This window comes from Ahaetulla prasina, chromosome 2, assembly GCF_028640845.1.
Source record: "Ahaetulla prasina isolate Xishuangbanna chromosome 2, ASM2864084v1, whole genome shotgun sequence".
NCBI classification, from domain to species: domain Eukaryota; kingdom Metazoa; phylum Chordata; class Lepidosauria; order Squamata; family Colubridae; genus Ahaetulla; species Ahaetulla prasina.
Window position 1 is genome coordinate 201,671,909 of NC_080540.1, and position 19,966 is coordinate 201,691,874.

General features: G+C 40.9%; 1 protein-coding gene across 4 annotated transcripts in view; it reads right to left on the bottom strand.

Annotated features, from left to right (window-relative positions):
• Nucleotides 1-368: 368 nt before the first annotated feature.
• LOC131191397 (protein regulator of cytokinesis 1-like) overlaps nt 369-19,966 on the bottom strand; it is a 33,090-nt gene continuing 13,492 nt past the window's right edge. For 3 of the 4 annotated variants that reach the window (XM_058169480.1, XM_058169477.1, XM_058169476.1), the window contains 6 exons: nt 16,583-16,678; nt 11,448-11,588; nt 10,866-10,955; nt 9,715-9,807; nt 5,833-5,934; nt 369-938 (listed from right to left, as the gene is read on the bottom strand). In XM_058169480.1, the coding sequence (XP_058025463.1) occupies nt 873-938; nt 5,833-5,934; nt 9,715-9,807; nt 10,866-10,955; nt 11,448-11,588; nt 16,583-16,678 (588 nt within the window). In that variant the 3' untranslated portion in view covers nt 369-872. The remainder of the gene's footprint in view (nt 939-5,832; nt 5,935-9,714; nt 9,808-10,865; nt 10,956-11,447; nt 11,589-16,582; nt 16,679-19,966) is intronic. The other variant, XM_058169478.1, reaches the window with a different exon arrangement.

Below are 19,966 nucleotides of genomic sequence, written 5' to 3' on the forward strand. Positions count from 1 at the left end.
CTCTGGACAACAATCAACCATCTAACAATCAATATAATTTAAACCAGATAAGCACATAATACAAATAAAAAAGGAACTTTAAGTCCCTTTCTGTAATCTTTTTGAAACTTACTGGACAATTTCAAGATCCATGCAAAAGCCATTATATCAAAGCCATCTCAGAAATTAATGTTATTATTAAGTACATACTGTTGCTTGATGAATAGCCATCGTTACCATGGGTCGGTCCCTCCCAAATTCTGTGGCAAAATATTCTGATGGTTTGAGGAGAAATGCCTCCAATGCATTCCAACACAGCATATATTACTACTATATAAACATTATCAGAGGAAGCAGCTCATTTTTTGAAAAAACTTTTTCAAAATAGATGAACTAAAATGTCTTTATTTTTTTACATTTACATAATGTAAATTTACGATTACTTATTTTGTAATCATAAAATGTCAATAATGAATAGGAAAACATATCAATAGATAATCTGACTTTCATTTATTCTCTTAAAACAAGGGCTTTCTGATACTGTACAGTACACCGGCTTTTTTATCACACACCCCCCCCTCAACTTATATATAATTATTCCTTTAATCATACATTTGATATGTTCACTCTGCATTTAAGACATATAAAGGAAACTATTTAAAAGAAACTATTTAAGCTTACTGTTTGCTAAAGTCGTTCTTCCATAAAAATAGCATTTTATTATATAAGTGATGGTATTCTGACATCATTTTATATACATATAACCAGAACAGAAATAGATTATTACAAAAAGTTGACCTATTAGTATCTTATTATATAATTATATAATGTTCATTATATTTACAGTTCCCATTGACTTGATGAGTTTTTAAAAGAATTCAAGTAGGGTTCATTCAATTCTCTTTGAGTGTGGAATTCAAAATCCTGTTGTTGATGCTTGATTTAACTGCAAACTCCTTCTGCAAGGGATAACAAAAATATACAGTAGAGCTAACAAAACATAAATTCATAAATCAGTTTACATTTCAATGCATTTCTCCTTCATGCTCCAATAAAGCTGTAAATCCAATGATCCTATTGTTTTGGTGATCCCAACAACCAAATATGTGTGAATATGCTCACATTATATATTGCGCTAAGCTCTGGCTTGCTTAAATACAGGTAGTCCTCACTTATTAACCACAATTGGAATCAGCAATTCCATCGCTATGCCATGTCATCATCAAGTGACCATACCAACTTACAATGTCAGTTCTAGCTCTAGTTGTAAAGCAAATCATCTGTGGTCTTTAATAAGCGTAACATCTGTTATATTACTGTGACTTGTAATTTCCTGTCAGCTTTCCCACTGATTTTGCTTCTTGAAAGCTGACTGGGAAGGTTGTAAATGCTGTGGCACCCAGGCCCCCCCCCCCACATAAATACATGCCAGCTGCAAGCACCTGCATTGCCATCACACGACCACAGAAATACTGCAGCGGTCGTAAGTGTGAAGCCCAGTTGCAAGTCTTCCTTTTTGAGTGCCATCGTAACTTCAAATGTTGCTGAACCGATAGTTGGGTTGGTAAGAAAGGATTACCTGTAGAGCTTACTGAATCAATCAAAATTGGCTGAGTTTACAGAACACATTCCTCTGAGGCCAAATTTTCTGCCTCACCTGACCTAAAACATTTTAATTAAAAAGCAAAACCAGACAAAACAAAGTTGCAAAGCAAACTACCAGCATCGCCTTTACTTTCAATAACGTTCCCAAAGCATGATGCGAAGTTGCAGCACAGTGCTTTGTACAGAAGTATCTACATCCATTGAATAGGGAAAGATAAGCAGGGATATTAGAACATGGGCAGGGACAGCTTTCGGCAAGCCAAGGCTTTGTAACAAGTTCCCACCAGGTTGCCATATTATGAATGGGTAATCCGCCCAGCACCCGTTTTGCAAGCCTACCCACATCATGTTCTCAGAATTGATCTATTCCAAGAAAAGGATGTGCTCTACATAAAGCAAACCAAGTAATCCATGCTATAGTTTAGTGTGATGGGTTAACCCAGTGACTTGCTCTGTCAACACACTTAAATGGTAGGGAATTTGTAACCAGCACCCCAACCAGCATCACTTACCACTAGCCATGCTGGTTGAGCTGTTATTAGGTACCAGGAATTTCTGGAGCATTGGTTTACTTTCTTGACCTGAAATTACTTTGATGTTTACAATATTTTTTTTAATTTAACAGTGACATCCAATGCATATTTATTTCAAAGTAATCCCCACAAGATTTAGTAGGAGTTACATGCCTACATATGCTTTAGTATATGTGAGATTGTTTGGTGGAATTAAAGCTGCTTGATGGAATTAAATTTAAGATGAACTGTTTTCAACTTTACTTTCTAAAACTTCAATCAAGAAAGTCCCATAATACTATCTGGAAGAATTAAACTGTAATAGAGCTAAGCACTATCAATTACACTTTACAGTACTCCAAATAGTAATAAAATCATTGAGAGTAGCACTATTCTAGTCAGCTTTTTCTAGCTTATGGTAGCTTCCAGCAGTGTAATTCAGTATATTAAACATTTTCTAAAGATTTTCTAAAGATTTCATCACTGAGGGACAGGTGATCATATCTTGCCCTTTATACATTATTTGACAAGGCACTGAAGAGAATTTCACAGAGAACCAATTATTCAAAGCAAATTATTGGAAAACAGAGAAATGGAGATGAGAGTCAAAAGAATATCAGATCAACAAACCAAAAGACTTGTCTCTAAACAAACATTTGGATTTAGGAAAAAAACTTGAAGAAAAAGATGACATAATTCATAGAAGTTGTTCAAAATGAAGACTGCAGAGAATCGTGAACCAATAAACCAATAAAGACATAACTGAATCATTAAGTAGGATAAACTAGGAAAATTTGCAGGTTTGATGAAACAGGGAGCCACTGGCACTCACTGGGGTGAATAAAAATCTTACGACTTTGATAGAAAAGGGATCGCTTAAAGACTGGCAGTTTTACAATGATTAAAAGTTTTTTAGCGGCCATGAAATTGTTGTTAATGACTCCTGGCTGTCAGAAATGGTCATGTCACCCCCTCGCAATCACATGACCGCATGTTGGGTGGTCCACCTTTATGACCAATTGTGGCGTTCCATGGTCATATGACAATTCGTGATATTTCTGGCCAAAAAAAAAATCCTTTCAAATGAATGGATTCATTTAATGACTGCCATGTCCGTTTAAAGATTGCTACAAAATGTCCTGAAAAATTGTCTCTGGTTTATGAGGGTGCCTCAACTTGTGACCACAACGACTTATGACCATAACTGTGGTATCAATTACAGTCATAAGTACAGGACTACCTGCAGAAATCAGAAAATTAGTGAATGAACTGTGAACACGGATCATAATGCCTCAGTATTTTGAATGCTATATTATTTTAGAAAATGGGGAAAAGATTATGATTTGATAGTGTAATCTGACAAAAAGCAAAAAAGTAATCAAGGGGAAGAGGGTTGGTTGAAAGTTTTGGGTTGCTGTTTTTTTAGTGGTATACAGAAGCATGTGTGCAAAAAAGAAGTATGTGTGCAAAAAAGGGATAAGAGAAGAAAAATAGTTAAAAATATAACCATAGAACTGAATCAAAACAGCAGTCTTCAGTTCTCATCAATCCTAACCAATCCTTAGATCTTGAACATGTTATTTGCCTTAGTTTTGATATGCAGCAATATCTAAAATACAGTTATCCATGTTTTGGTTACATAAGCTTAAGTCTTTGTAACACCCACCCCACAATGGACATCCCATTTCTATTGGTGTAAATTTCAAAAATGGTGGTTGTGTTTACATGTATAAGTATTTTACATTATATTTATGCTATAATGTATAATATAAACATTTACATAAAATACATATTACAACAGTATTTTTTTTAAAGAGAAGCTACTAACTTTTAGTAAAATTGAAACTGAATTAACCGCATGCTTTTGCATCTGGCCAATACTGAGGCCACACAAACGCAGAGTATATATGGATCTTCAATGCATGATTGAAGTCATTGGTTTTCAAATGGGGGTGTTTTTTTTTAGTTTACTTTAATATGATCATATGTTGTCTTTTCCTTTTAACTTGCAGCACAACCTGGTGACAATATATGCACTGGGTTCTGGTGAAGGGAGTAAACCAGTGGTGGGTTTCTACTAGTTTGCCCCGGTTCAGGTGAACTGTGGCCGGAGGCTCCATCCAGCCACCTGCACCTCATGACGGACGCTCTGCGCATGTACAGAAGGTTCTGTGCATGCACAGAAGCGCCACATGCGAGTGCGAGCGTGTGCATGGTCCACTTCCGAACCGGTAGCGAAGGTAAGAGAAAACCACTACTGGAGTATAAACCACCCATTTCAAAAGAAATTAGGGTGAAAAATGTGGTAAAAAGTATGTAGATAATGTAGTTTTACCATAGGAAAAGAAAATACGTTTCTGAGGGGGAAAGTACCAGGGAAAAGAGTAGAGCAGAATTTTCATGCGGAGCTAGTTAGAATGGATTCTTTTTCCAGGGAGAGCAAAGCATGATTTTTAACAAGCAGATAGATGGATATTTTAATAGTCATATTAGCTGAAACCCTCCTAGGAATAAAATGATTCTCGGGGGGGAGAGAAACCCCATAACCTTGCCTCAGATGCATGGATATGTTTCAAAATAAGCTGGAATGGAGAACTGTTCAAAGAAACCATTTGAAGTTTACGGGATAGTAAGAAATTCAAAATGTAGTAGCTTGATTGCCAATTGGGATATATGAAACTGAGAATATTTTACAAGTATTAAATGTGCCCTCTTTTTCCATATTTGTTTTTAGGGGCAGTTAGACATAGGATTTAATCAAAACTGCTATTTTGAAAAAAGGGAGCTAGAAGACTTATGTAAAAAAGTAATGATTTATTAGCCCATTGTTGCTAATGAAGTCTTCTTGATAAAAAAGCAAGATCAAATTTAGTTAAAAAATTAAATTTGGCTTCACAAAACTAGTTTGTTAAATAATTACAGGTGGGCACAGAATCAACATTGTGGGTTGAGGGGGAAAAAAGGTATTAATAGCAGAAATGCGATATCAAGGTTTCCTATATTTTGTGCAGAAAATATCATTTTTAACTGAGCTGAGAATAAACAAAACGGGACTGTTTATATAGGATTAAGGCAAGCCTGAATTTAAAAAAAAGAAGTAGCTGAAGAGCAAGTGCAATTAAAAGAATGTTAGTTGGACAAATTAATCCACCAGGATGTGCCTTTGTTCTGTCTTGAATTACTCAGCATTCATGAAGCAATCTTCAAATACAGGTAGTCCTCAACTTACGACCACTACTGATCCCAAAATTTATGTTGCTAAGTGAGACATTTATTGAGTTTTGGCCCATTTTATGACTTTTCTTGCCACAGTTAAGTAAATCATTGCAATTGCTAATTTGGTCACCTGGTTGTTAAATGAATCTGTCTTCCCCATTTTGTTTGTCAGAAGGTCACAAAAGGTGGTCACATGACCCTGGCAACCATCATAAATAGGAGTTGCCAAGCCTCTGAATCTGAAAAAGGCTGCAAGTCACTTTTTTCAGTGCCATTGTAACTGTTAAATCAAGGACTACCTGTAATCCCAGACAGGATAAGGATTAACATTCCCATCCTACAAAACATTCACACAGCCGATGATGATTTCCTCTCCCAAGATGACAGTAATTTAAGAAAATTCCTGGCCCCTATCAATGCCATTACTAAACTGTAATAAACCAATATTTAGTACAGTGCTCCAGATGCTCTACTTATTTCTTATGAATCTATGCAGTAAGAAAACACAAGTTAGACATACCAGAAAATCTGAATAACTAAGTTGGTTGGCAGATTTGCTTTTCTTGCGCTCTTCTAATGATGATTGGTTCAGGGAATATAGAGGTGTGCTTTTGGAAGGAGTCTGCAAAATGTAATACACACCTAGTCTCAAGTTACATCAAATATAGCCAAGCAAATAAGCTGTTGTAGAACAGGAGGAAAAAATGCACCTAATTTAAAAATGATAATTTCATTATCAAGCAAAAGCCTGAAAACAACTCCTGTTCAGAATTAAGTTTTAAGATTCATATATTTCCATTTCTCTGCTCGTTACTTGCACTATTTGCCAGGAAATCTTACTGGTAAACTGTATCTATTTTCCATTTACCATTTGGAAACTGTTCCAAGTAGTCCCTTTAGCAGCATAGGCCTTATATCTTAGCTTTTACCGCCTTTCTTACATTCAATGAATAAGAATCTTGTTTGACAGTACATACATTATGTGTCTGTTCGCTAGCTTTTTCACTGCAGGGAAACTACCCAATATATCTTAGACTGTAGAGCTTTACAGATTATTAGTTTGATTGAAAATGATTTCAGATAACCACTGGCACGGCAAATTGCCTCCCTTGAGTGATGGGACAGAGGGGAACCAAAAAAGGTCGGACAGTTTAGTATAAACTAGAATTAAAAAATTAACCAAAAAAAAAAAGCCATTCTGTTAAATGGCAATTCTTATCATATTTTAGCAAATTCTTATCAAGAAACTTTCCCAGAAGTTAGGCTGTTGGTTTGAGTTCCGAGCTTGGCAATTTGGTTGCAAATGTTTCATCACCATTCAAGGAGACATCATAGGTGCATTTTGAATTGTGGTCGTTAGTAACAACAGCCAGCCACTCAAACTATCAAACAAGGTAAAGCTAGACTATGACCCAGAAGCACCCAGATAACAACTCTAATCCTAATCTGCACCATACAGATGGAATTTAACTATAGCCCAGCAACAACAGCCAGGCAATCAAACAGTCCAAAATCAGACCATGACTCAGAAATATTCAAACGAACATTCAGACTAATTTGCATCTCATTAAAAGGTATTTAAAGACCAGTGTTCTGACAGACAAGCACAATTCAAAATGCACTGAAGATGTCTCCTTGAATGGTGATGAAACATTTGTAACCAAATTGCCAAGCTCGGAGCTCAAACCAACAGCCTAACTACCAACCCGAGCTACTAATATTCAAACAAATTTCAAACATTTCCTAGAAGTGTCCATGTAGTTAAACACAACTCGAGAGATTTGTTTGACGGCTAGAGCCATGACTTATAGAATCTGTTTCATGTCTCACACAATTTTGCAACTCATTATCTCATCTAGCTGGTTAAAAAAACACTTTTTTAAAAAAGATAAAAAGTGAATAAAGAGACCAAAACCAAAAACATAAGGAATAGCATCCATAGTGATAGTCTGCTTCAATTGGCCTTTTGAGTTATCACTTGAATGTCATCAATCATTAAACATAATTAAAAGTAACCCACCCAATTAAGTTTATACAGTATTTTTTAGGTTAGGTTTATATAGTATGTATCTGAAAAGTAAACCAGACCTTTTATTTTCTCTGAATAATTTATCTAAAATGAATGGGATCATCCTTGACCCACAGAGAATATACTAGTAAAGAGACAGCTTTCTGGTTAATCTTTCGTGGGAATGAGTTGTCTGCTTAAATTCAGTATTTTAATCAGAATACTCTGGGAGGAAGGTAACAATCTCTCATTCATGAAACAATTGCTTTCTGCATACCTAAAGGAGCAAGTAAGTCATATCTAATGAACTATCATGGAATTTACTTCCAGATATATATTCAAAGAACTTTAATGGAACTTACTTCCAGATATATATTCAAAGTTCAAGAACACCTTATCTTAACCTTGCATAACACAATAAGCAAATCATAATTCTTCTTGCTTATATCTATCTATCTATCTATCTATCTATCTATCTATCTATCTATCTATCTATCTATCTATCTATCTACCTACCTATCTATCTGGAACTATATATGTATTTACTTTCTTATAACTAAATATATCCAGCTGAAGGATATATTTTTTACATTCTTCTATTTGTTACATAAACAGTCATGATACATCATAAATATTCTTCGTTCTGTACTATGACCTTTCCCTGGCAAATTAAAACTGTATTAAACTTGTAATCTTTTCAACTGTACATTTTCAACAAATCTTATGCAAGCATACTTTATGAAGAAGTATTTTCTCAGAAATGGAAAAATACTGATGTCAGTTACTTTTCTAAAAGTATGTGAATGTAAGATTCCATTCAGCATACACATTGAAAAACCTTGCTCCTAAACATTTAGTATTACAGGTCTAATGAACTTTTATATAAGTAATTTTGTATAAATCCAACAACTGAACACCTGCTGGTAAGAATGTGAGCTTTTCTTAGTATTTTCAGTTTTGTCGTTATGGGTGCATATGAAATATTTTCTGTAAAATATTTTGTAGGCAAAAACTGGACCTCTGCAGTGTTCATCATAACTCTGTATGTCAGATTTCCTAGGATCAATAAGACAATCACTGAGCTTTCATTGACTAGCAGTCAAAACATTTTTGCCAAGTTTGAAACGCCATTTAATATCAAAAAATAAATAGCAATAACAATAGCACTTAGACTTGCAATGTATACCGCTCCATAGTGCTTTACAGCAGAGTTCCCCAGTGTTTTCGCTTTTGCAGATCGGGGATGGGAAGGGGGAGGGGATGGTTCTGCACACGTGCAGCTCCATTTGCGTGAGCAACGTGCTTGCCATTCACGTAATGGAGTTTGCCAGTGTTTGTGCAAATGAGGATGCTTGTGCATGCTTGCCGGCTGTTTCCACAGCCCTGTTGCAAATCCCTCACAGCCCACTAGTAGGCCACGGCCCACAGGTTGGGGATCCCTGCTTTATAGCATTCTCTGAGTGGTTTACAATGTCAGCGTATTGTCTTCTGCAACGATCTGGGTACTCATTTTACTGACCTTGGAAGGATGAAGTCTGAGTCAATCTTGAGCTCCGTCAGGATTGAACTCAAGACTATGGGCAGAGTTACCCTGCAGTACTGCATTCTAGCCCCTGCACCACCAATCTATTTATCATAGATTGATAAATATGGATTATATTTATATATCAAATAAACTTTGAAAAGTAACATTACAAGAGGCAGCACAATCATTTGCTTACCAAGGTAAAACAAGACTAAATTCTTTCTTTAAAAAAAATAATTCTTAACCTCATATACACAGCGCAAAACTAAATAATTTTTCCTGATACACTTTTACAATAAAAGTTATGTTGCCAGAACCAGTTAGAGATGTTAATTATACATGCAAACATAGAAAGCACAGCTTGCATTCCATTAATATCCAAAACAAACAAGAAATTAGTGGAACTTAAATTAGTTTTGAATAAGCACTTATGGAAAGATTATTAACACTCGTCAATTCAAGTTAAGTCCAGTTTTTTTGCTTTTTGTGTTCAAAGCTACACTGATTCAGGAGCTTAGGTCGAAGCTTGCAAATGAAACCCAGTGTGTCATATATGGTCTGTCAAACACATTGTTATTCTCTCTCTAATCCTGGAGGAAACTTCCCTGGATGTCAATCACCAAGCAGATCAGCCAGTAATAGAGCAATTAGGGAAGAGTATAAATCAGGCAGGCTCATGTGTCATATGATCCACAAATGCCTTGCCCTCAATGACAGAAACCCAGCCAATATTGATCAAGTGGATTTGCACTGTGTCTCCAAACTCAAACATACAGCTACTCATTATTGTATTATTCAACATACAGCGGTTAAATATTATTCAACAACTAGTCCGAGTTTTAAAAAGGAATGTGATCAGCTTTACTCACTTTGCTTTGAAATGACTGTTTACTAGGAACAGCAAAATTGGTTGTTATGTTATTGCAACTGGATGCTTTAAGTACACTTAAGTTTGAGGCTACCTGAAAAAAACCAATAGTTCTAGTCAGGAATAAGAAACTTGTAGACATTTCAATAAGCAGCATATTTAAAACCCAATACTAATCTCCAAGAACGTATTCTTAATCTCAAACTTAAAAAAGACCTTTAAAAGTCTTCACTTTCAGGACTGTACTAGATCAAGACAAGAAAAAATCAGACAGAAGGAAAAAAAAAATTTCTTCCTGTCATTTAACAGACAACTGTATCTGGATTGTGGAGTCCTTAGTGCTGAGCTTATTTTTATGATGTTAGAGCAGGGGCATCAAATTTGCAGCCCACGAGCTGGATGCATCACGCACAGGCCATGCCCACCCTGGCTTTGCAAAGGCAAAAAACATCACGATATGTCACGTGACTTCACGTGACACGATCGATTTTGATACCCATGATGTTAGAGCTACTGAGCAGAAAGAATGTTTTAGGGTGGCCTATACTAGACAATCAAGATAGGATTCTAATAGATTTTGTCTCATTTTTTAAAAAAGTATTTAATAATCCAGAAATTGCTTTCAAAATACAGCCCTAATATATTTATTCACTTTTTGTGCAGAATAGAAACTTTGGCAGAAATGTTTAAGACATTCCTGGGGATAATGGACCTGCTGAAATTCCCAATATATCTGTCAGGTTCCAACCGATTTTAAGATTGTTTTATTTTATTTTTTTTTTAAAAATTGAAAGCTGATAACTAAAGGGCCAGCTTCAAACATAATCTTTATTTCCAAGAGTACTTTTGTGTCCCATACAGCTTTACAAACTGAATATAATGGGTTGTTTCAGCCTAGCATTTGACTTGAACCTCTGCTTACCTGCTCAGAAAAAAAAAAGACAAAAATAAAAAGATAGGGAGGAATTTGGAGGTCTGGGGAGAAAACTCAACAATTGCTTCCTGGGATATAGGAATTTCAAGATCAGCCCTTCAAAAAAGACCCTGCAATATTATATTATATTCCTGACTTTTTTATACCATATCTCATGTATACACAGGACAAACAGCATGAACATTTGTTACCAAGTAAGCATTCAGAAAATATTTTACTTTGCGTATCTTGTTTGTAGTTGGAGTATTCAAATGGGCAGGTCTTTTCACAGCTCCTTTTGGAGTCGCAGATTCCTCCCACTTCACTGACTGAAACATGAAAAGTCATTTTAAGGTAATAAATGTTGATACATTTACACCAATCTACATCCAGTCCATACAGACAACCATGACCATCACAGAAATGTATGGATCACTTCCACCTTTTAATTATTGTTAAAAGATGGACAAGCATGTTGAGCCTTCTGTGTTTACATTCTCTCCTTCAAAATTAATTACATTTAGACTATTATTACTCATTAATCTAGCCAAAATTAATCCCTAACGTATTTGCAAACAGATGCCAACCGTGCTTTGAATTCACTTATTTAGCGTCTTGAGAACATGGAGAAAAGGGATAAAAAGATACCAAAAGTATAATTAGTTTTTTTAAAAACTCACTTTCCCCTAAGTTTCAGAATTATTTGTTCAATAGTATGATGCTTGCAGCTAAAAAATAAATAAATGTAAAAGACCTGTCTTCAAGCATGAAAGTTGCTTTATTCCACAATAAAAGCACCGAAATCATGAATAACAACTTACTGTTTTGGGTTGATCTTTTTTAAGTTTGTAATGTTGCAGCTGATGGGCCATGGAATCAAGAAACCTCTGGCTTCTAATAAGAAAATCTGAATCATGATCCTTCTCCCAATTTTCAATTTTTTTCTTCAGTTCTTCTCCTAACTAAATTTGTAAAAGAAATGTCTACATTAATTATTCTGCAACTTTATTTATTCCATTTCTCTAGCTGCCCAATTCAACCAAGTGCCCAAGTAATTAAAGTTTCAAATGTAAAAAAGGCTTACCGTATATACTCGAGTATAAGCCGAGTTTTTCAGCACGTTTTTTGTGCTGAAAAACGTCCCCTCGGCTTATACTCGAGTCTACGTCTTCGGGAACCCCGCACAGGAGGGGGTACCGAACGGACTCCCATGGGAGGGACGGGGAGCGGGCCCACCGAGGTCTCGCGGGATTTGTCGCCCCCAGGCCGGCCCCCATTCCCGTGTCTGGTGGGCGGACGGCGCAAACTTGGCGGGCTGTGCATTGGCGCGGGGAAGCCCTGGTGGTGCAGTGTTCCCGTTCGCCCTGGCCTCCGTCCTCCGATCTCCTGCGCTGGGAGCGGCGGCGAGCCAGCGGCAACCGGGCACCGCGGACTTTGGCAAGGAGGAAGGTGGGAGGGAAGCGGAGCTGCCGGCTGTGGGGGTTGAGGCGTGCAAGAGGTGGCGTGGAAAGGCCTTTTGTGTGTGTGCGTGTGTGCGCGCCTGTGTGCCCTAGGGAGGAGCGGGCTGCCAGCTGTGTGGGGGTTGAGGCGTGCAAGAGGAGCGCGCCTCCTCCTCTTCCTCCACGCTCGCTCCTCTTGCACGCCCCTCAACCCCACCATCCCCCACCCTCTCCGCGCGTGAAGGTCACCTCCTCCCTCTTCCAGGCGGCGGCGGCGGGTCCGGCTCCGGGGGGGGCGCCACAGCCGGGAGCTCCCCTTCCCTCCCACTGGTCCCAGTCCAGCGAGCGGTGGCGACATGCGGCGCGCTCCGCTTCCCCCGTCCGGCTGGATTGGGACCGGCTTGGCTTGGGTCCGCGCGGCGGGGCGGGGGAGCCGCCAGCCTTCTCGGCTGAGGAGGAGGTTTCCCGAGCGGTGGCGTCGGCCGAGAAGGCTGGCGGCTCCCCGCCCGCGCGGACCAAGCCGGTCCCAATCCAGCCGAGCGGTGAAAGCGGGCGGCGCTCGGCATGTCGCCACCGTTCGGCTGGACTGGGACCGTGGGAGGAAGCGGAGCTGCCGGCTGTGGCGCTCCGCCGGAGCCTGAGCCGGAGCCGCCGCCTGGAAGAGGAGGAGGTGACCTTCACGCTGGAGAGGGTGGGGATGGTGGGGTTGAGGGCGTGCAAGAGGAGTGGCGTGGAAAGGCCTTTTGTGTGTGTGTGCGTGTGTGTGCGCCTGTGTGCCCTAGGGAGGAAGCGGGCTGCCAGCTGTGTGGGGGTTGAGGCGTGCAAGAGGAGCGCGCCTCCTCTTCCTCCACGCTCGCTCCTCTTGCACGCCTCAACCCCACCATCCCCACCCTCTCCGCGTGAAGGTCACCTCCTCCCTCTTCCAGGCGGCGGCGGCTCGGCTCAGCGGAGCGCCACAGCCGGCAGCTCGCTTCCTCCCACTGGTCCCAGTCCAGCCGAGCGGTGGCGACATGCGGCGCCGCTCCGCCACCGTTCGGCTGGATTGGGACCGGCTTAACAGGTCCGCGCGGGCGGGGAGCCGCCAGCCTTCTCGGCTGAGGGAGGAGGTTTCCCGAGCGGTGAAAGCGTCGGCCGAGAAGGCTGGCGGCTCCCCGCCCGCGCGGACCAAGCCGGTCCCAATCCAGCCGAACGGTGAAAGCGAGCGCGCCGGCATGTCGCTTTCACCGCTCGCTGGACTGGGACCGTGGGAGGAAGCGGAGCTGCCGGCTGTGGCGCCCGCCGGAGCCTGAGCCGGAGCCGCCGCCTGGAAGAGGAGGAGGTGACCTTCACGCTGAGAGGGTGGGGATGGTGGGGTTGAGGGGCGGCAAGAGGAGCGAGCGTGGAGGAAGAGGAGGAGGCGCGCCTCTTGCACGCCTCAACCCCCACAGCCGGCAGCTCCGCCTCCCTAGGCACACAGGCGCACACACACGCACACACACAAAAAGGCCTTTCCACGCCACTCCTCTTGCACGCCTCAACCCCCACAGCCGGCAGCTCCGCTTCCTCCCACCTTCCTCCTTGCCAAAGTCCGCGGTGCCCGGTTGCTCGCTGGCTCGCCGCCGCTCCCAGCGCAGGAGATCGGAGGACGGAGGCCAGGCGAACGGGAACAGCCCACGCCCGAAGAGGGAAAGGGAGCGAGTGGGTGGGTGGCTGGGACGAGACCCCACCACAAACACACACACACGCCCGTGAGACGCCTTGCTTGCATGTCACACACACGCACCGCTCGCTGGGAAAAAAAGGATGGATGGATGGATGGAAGTAAGGAAGGAAGGATGGATTGATGGATGGAGGCGACCGCTTTGAGCGCAACCCTTCTCCGCAACTAAGGGGGTCAATGTTTTCCCCAATCCTAGGGTGTGGGGAAACAGTCATTCTTTCTTCCCCCCTAGTCTCTCCCGAGATCGCACTGCAGCGCCCATCATCCCCAGCCGGCAATCTGAGCTCGTGCCATCGATGTGGTCCTTGAACTTCCCCCTTCTTGTTTCTAACCCAGCCTAGGATGGCCGGCGTGGAGTGTGTGGTGGTGGTAAAACGGCCAGGAGAAAGCTTTCGCTCTTTTCGAGAGGTCCTCTTGGAAGGCTGCCTTGGAAAGGGAAAGTGGGGAGGGGGCAGAGATTTCTCCCTCAAAGGTCCCCTTGGAAGGCTGGGTTGGAAAGGGAAAGTGGGGAGGGGGCAGAGATTTCTTCCTCGGGTCCTTCTAGAGTCCTTGAGAAACTGATATCATACAAGGTTAATAAATTATACTCCTCCTCCTCATTGATGAGTTTTTCATCCTGAAATTGATTGAAACATTGTACCATCATATGCTGCCATAGTATAGTGTTAACAACATCTGTAAAGATGATATATGAGCATGACACTAAGTTTTTTCTATATTTCCCCCTTTATTGAAAAACTTCCATCATGCTTCTTTCTGAAAACAAAGGTCATTATAATATACCTCATTATATATTTGATTTGATGATATTTCAGTTAATAAATACCATTTAAGGTGTTAAGCTTCTTTTCTTTTTCAGCAGCAAAGTGAATTACAACTTTAAAGAACTTTATTACTTTATATTCATTTATTTTAAGTATAGATTTTAGATTTTTAAACAAATATGTTTAGAGCTTTTATATCTTTCAAGTTATTCAAATTATCCCTCAGCAGGTATATAATGGCATCCAATTCCAATATCATGTTGGGGCTTTTGAGCAAGGGAGGAGGAACGTGAGCACCGCCTTTCGGCTGGCATTCCGGGATTTCCCTTTGTTTAGAGCTGGGAATCCTCCTTCCCCTTTGCACTCCCTCCCTCCTCTCTCTCTCTCTCTCTCTCTCACACACACACACACACACACACAGACTTCTAAAGTCGATTGGCACAATGAAAGGCAAAGACCACAATTGTTTTAAGAAAGAAGCTTTAGCAGGGAGGGGGGATGGGAGGGTGTTTTAAGTTTTGGGAAACAGCCAGGCCAACTGTATTGGAGAAGGTCACACAACTGGCCTTAACATTTTAGCTGCTGTCTTTTTCCTCACACTTGGGTTTAATGATATTAGAGACCCTTATTGCCCTGCCAAAAAAAAAAAAAAGAGCCACCCCAACGTCTATGAAAATTAACCTTCTCTGCCAAGAGACACTGTGCAGGGTATTTTCACTATTGGTGTGCATACAGGCTTAGATTTGTGCTGGGTTCTTAGTGCTTAGAGCACTGACCTTCAGAGGCACCCTGGTCCCTTGGAAGCTAAAGGAGGACTCATTTTCATGCTTGCAGTTGTATTGTCAATTTCTGTGAGACAATGTTGTTGAAGTAACTCACTCACTCATTCATTCATTCATTCATTCCTTGTGTGTCCAATCACACTTAGCCAATAAAAATTCTATTCTATTCTATTCTATTCATTCATTCATTCATTCATTTTATTTTGTCAAATACATATTAAATAATTATATAAATATAAGCATGAATTGAATACATAAAAGGAATACAACTAAAGGGAACATTAGGACAGGGACGGTAGGCACGCTGGTGCTCGTATGCACGCCTTACAGACCTCTTAGGAATGGGGTGAGGTCAATACTAGATAGTCTTTGGTTAAGGCTTTGGGGATTTTGGGAAGAGACCACAGAGTCAGGTAGCACATTCCAGGCATTAACAACTCTGTTACTGAAGTCACATTTTCTGCAATCTAGATTGGAGAGGTTCACTTTTAAGTTTGAATCTATTGTGTTCTCGTGTATTGTTGTGGTTGAAGCTGAAGTAGTCATTGATAGGAAGTACATTGTAGCAGATAATTTTATGAGCTATGCTCAGGTCATACCAAAGGCGGCGTAGTTCTAAATTTTCTAAAGCTGGGAATCCTCCTTCCCCCTTTTGCACTTTTATTGTTTTTCGTTCAAATAAATATTCATGTTATTTTACTTGGCTCTATCTTTATTTTTTACATTGACCAGTAGCTGCCTCATTTCCCACCCTCGGCTTATACTCGAGTCAATAGTTTTTCCCAGTTTTTGTGGTAAAATTAGGTGCCTCGGCTTATATTCGGATCGGCTTATACTCGAGTATATACGGTACTCCAACATCAGTTTCATAATGCTACTTCAGAATAAAACTTTTTATGCCTTAACTATTAAAGCACACAATGCAAACAAATCATCAATGATTTTAAGAGCTGATGGGCCATGGAATCAAGAAACCAGTAGAAATATATATTTCCCATTTGAGTAATTTATAGACAGGATTACATAAACAGAAATTTTTGTAATCTATTAAAGATCCTTATAAAATGAAGTTAGAATAAAAGAGCCAGTATGATTATCTTAACTTCAAGTTACATTGCAGCTCTTTTAACTTGCACTGTTAACATTATTTGATGTTTGTCTTTTTATTTAGGAAGGTTCACTATCACTAAGATCTTCCACTGTTATCCTCATTTCAAAATACACACCTACACAAACAAGACAAGCTATGAAAACATTGTCCTGGCATTTTACCTTTGACAACTGTTTCTGAATCTTCAATCTTTCACGTTCATCTTTGAGTAGGTTACCCCCCCTGTTTAGGAGCCTGCTTGGATCTGTTGATTTTTTCTAAACACAAATACTGAATAGATTAATATACTGAATAACCAAACATGTATTTACTGAAAGCAACTTCAGTATCACTACCAATCCTTTTCATATGGGGATCTTCCTTCAGGCGTATAGCCAAAGGATAATGGTTATTGTGTATGTATTGGATGTAACTTTCTGAGTTCATCAACTTATGCTAGAGTAGCTTTTATTTTAGTGATGAATTTAACAAGAAAACAAATCAGACAATTCTAAGTAGTCCAAGAATGGTTGAGCCAAAGGTGCTTTTTTCAAGAGGCAGCTGGGCTTTCTAGTTTTTCTTCGAATACGTTTTGCTTCTCATCCAAGAAGCTTCTTCAACTCTGACTGGATGGTGGGGAATGGAAGAATTTAGATTCCTTGCAGACAGCTGGTCATTTGCATTCTTTTAGAGCAGGGGTGTCCAAAGTTTTTTTGGTGAGGGCCAAATACAGAAAAATAAGCAAAGGCCCGGGTCACACACAAGAGGTGACATATTGACACATGATTACTGTGTGTATTTCTAACTCACCTATAATGTGAAGAACATTGCTCTCAGTGGGAGCAGTGATGCTGTCCTTTGGATTGAAGGATGGCTGGGATGTCAGGAGAAAGTTTGGTGGTTGAGACACGAAGGACTTCACAGAGATGGCTATCAGTCATTCTGGATCTCAGTCTGCTTTTGTTCTGATTTAACAGAGAAAATGTTTGTTCACACGAACAGGCTCATCATTCTTTTTGCGTGGCGTCTCATCAGAGGAAACTTGGCATGATCCAAACTCTGATAGAAGTCAGGGAGGGAGAGAAGCTGATGTTGACTCTTCAGAGAATCATCACATTGCATTTCAATCAGTTCTAACTGCAGACTCTCCTCCACTTCTTCTGCATCCACCAGGAAGGGGGTCGAGAACAGCTTGATTTGTTTTTCAATGACAGAAAAATCTTGAAAACGCTGGTTGAATTCTGTCACGAGAGATGTAATTACGGAAGCATATTTCTCCTTTTTAGCAGAAAGGTCTGCCTTTGGAAAAGCAGACTTGATTTCAGACAGCGCAGGGAAGTGTGCAGCATTAAAGCTTCGTAGTTGTGTCTCAAACAGGCGGAGCTTTACACAGAAGGCTTTCATGTGCGCATACAGGTGTGACACCAGCTGTTCTTTGCCTTGTAGGTTCTTGTTCAGTGTATTCAGATGATGAGTGAGATCAACTAAAAATGCCAGGTCTGCCAGCCACAGAGGGTCACTCAGTTCATGAAGAGGTCGGCCCTTCTCTTTCAAAAACTTGTCGATTTCTTATCTCAGCGAATAAAACCGCTGCAGCAAAGAGCCGCGGCTCAGCCAGCGCACATCAAGATGGTAGAGTACATCCCTGTATTCAGCATCCACGTCAGATAAGAAAGCTTGAAATTCCCTGTGGTACAGTCCTCTAGCTCGAATTATGTTGACAGTTTTTACAACAGTGTTTATCACATCGCCCAGCTGGACAGTCTTGGCACACAGTGCTTCTCGGTGGATTATACAGTGCATCCTAACAGCCTCATCTCCGCTCTCTTTTACCTTGACGCACACCATGGATGCCATTCCTTTGCGCTCACCCGTCATGGCCGGAGCTCCATCCGTTGTTACTCCACAGAGCTTGTCCCATTTAAGCCCCACCTTTTCAACTGCCTCTGACACAGCGTCAAAAATATTTCCACCCGTCGTTGTGCCTTTTAGGCTCATCATATCAAGCAGCTCCTCCGTACAGCAAAAGTTATCATCGACTCCCTGCAAAATAATTAAAAGCTGTGCGGTGTCTGTATGCCTGTGCTCTCATCGCATGCTATCGAGTAAAAATCAAAAGCACAAGCTTTCTCTCTCAGCTGAAGTTTCAGGTTAGCTGACAAGTCCTCGATTCTCCGCACCACTGTATTTCTGGATAAGCTCACGTTGTTGAAATCCTGCACTTTTTCCGGGCACATTACTTCTGTGACTTTGATGAGGCACTGCTTTATGAAATCACCGTCTGAGAACGGTTTGCCATGCTGGGCAATAAGTTGTGCGACTTCATAGCTTGCTGCTGTGGCGTTTTCCTGTATTTTGTTAGCATGAAATAAAAACTGTTGTTGAGCTTGCAGGCTAGCTGCCATTTGCTTGAATTTCTGTGCTCGTTCGGCACCTGTGTACGATGCGTAGCTCTGATGCTTGGTCTCATAGTGCCGATGGACATTATACTCTTTCATCACGGCAACATCTTCATTGCAAATCAAACAGACACACTTTCCGTTGATTTCTTTAAAGAAATATTCATTTTCCCACCGTGTTTGAAATCTTCTACACTCACTTGCTATCTTGCGTTTCTTCGGTGCTGCCATTTCTGGTGACTCGTGGTAAATATTTTTCTTTGCTTAATTTTGTTTAGTGGAGAAGCACCTTTTCTGTGACTGGCTCCATCTAGTGTTGAAACTGAGAAGTGCAACAGAGCTCAAGCGCCATGTGCGGGCCATATTCAATTATATTTTCAGAATTTGCTGCGGGCCAATAAAAACTGACCCGCGGGCCGCAGTTGGCCCGCGGGCCGTAGTTTGGACACCCTTGTTTTAGAGGGTCGTTGAGGCCATTTGGAGGCTTGTCTGTATCCTCAGAGTCACCAAATGGGTATGGAGCCTTCAAATCAGTCCTTTCAGTTGCAAGAAGGCTCCACACCCATTTGCACTACTCAAGTGACCCTCCAAGTGGCCTCAATGACTTTCTAAAAGAACACAAAAGTTCAGCTGCCTGAAAGGAATATAAATCCTTCCATTCCCCACCATCCAGTCAGAGCTAAAGAAGCTTCTTGGATGAGAAGCAAAACTTCTTTAAAAAAACAACACAGAAAGTCCAGTTGCCGTTTGAAAAAAGCACCTTTGGGTTAGCTTAGAGTTGTTACATTCCCAAAACTGGTCCAAGTCCAACCTCTCCTGAATTCCACTGACCCTCATCTAGCACCAATTTAGTGTTGAACTTTAGTTGACTAGATTCCTGTGTATAAATCTGAACAAGTCTTCTATGCTGCAACCTAACAGATGGTCCTGACTCTTTGCACCTGACATTAATCGTTATAGGAATGTAATGACTCTAAGCTGATGATGTGCTTAACTACACCCCCCCGCCCCCCAGCTGTCTGCTCTTCTCCTACTGTATTGCTTGTATTGTACCTGAACCAATTTTAGGAATGCTGGAAAAAAAACCTGTAGGTTTCCAGATTTTAGCAGTTAAACTCAAATAAACAGGGATTCTCATTGAAATTGAGTTGGATGAAGTTGGATTTC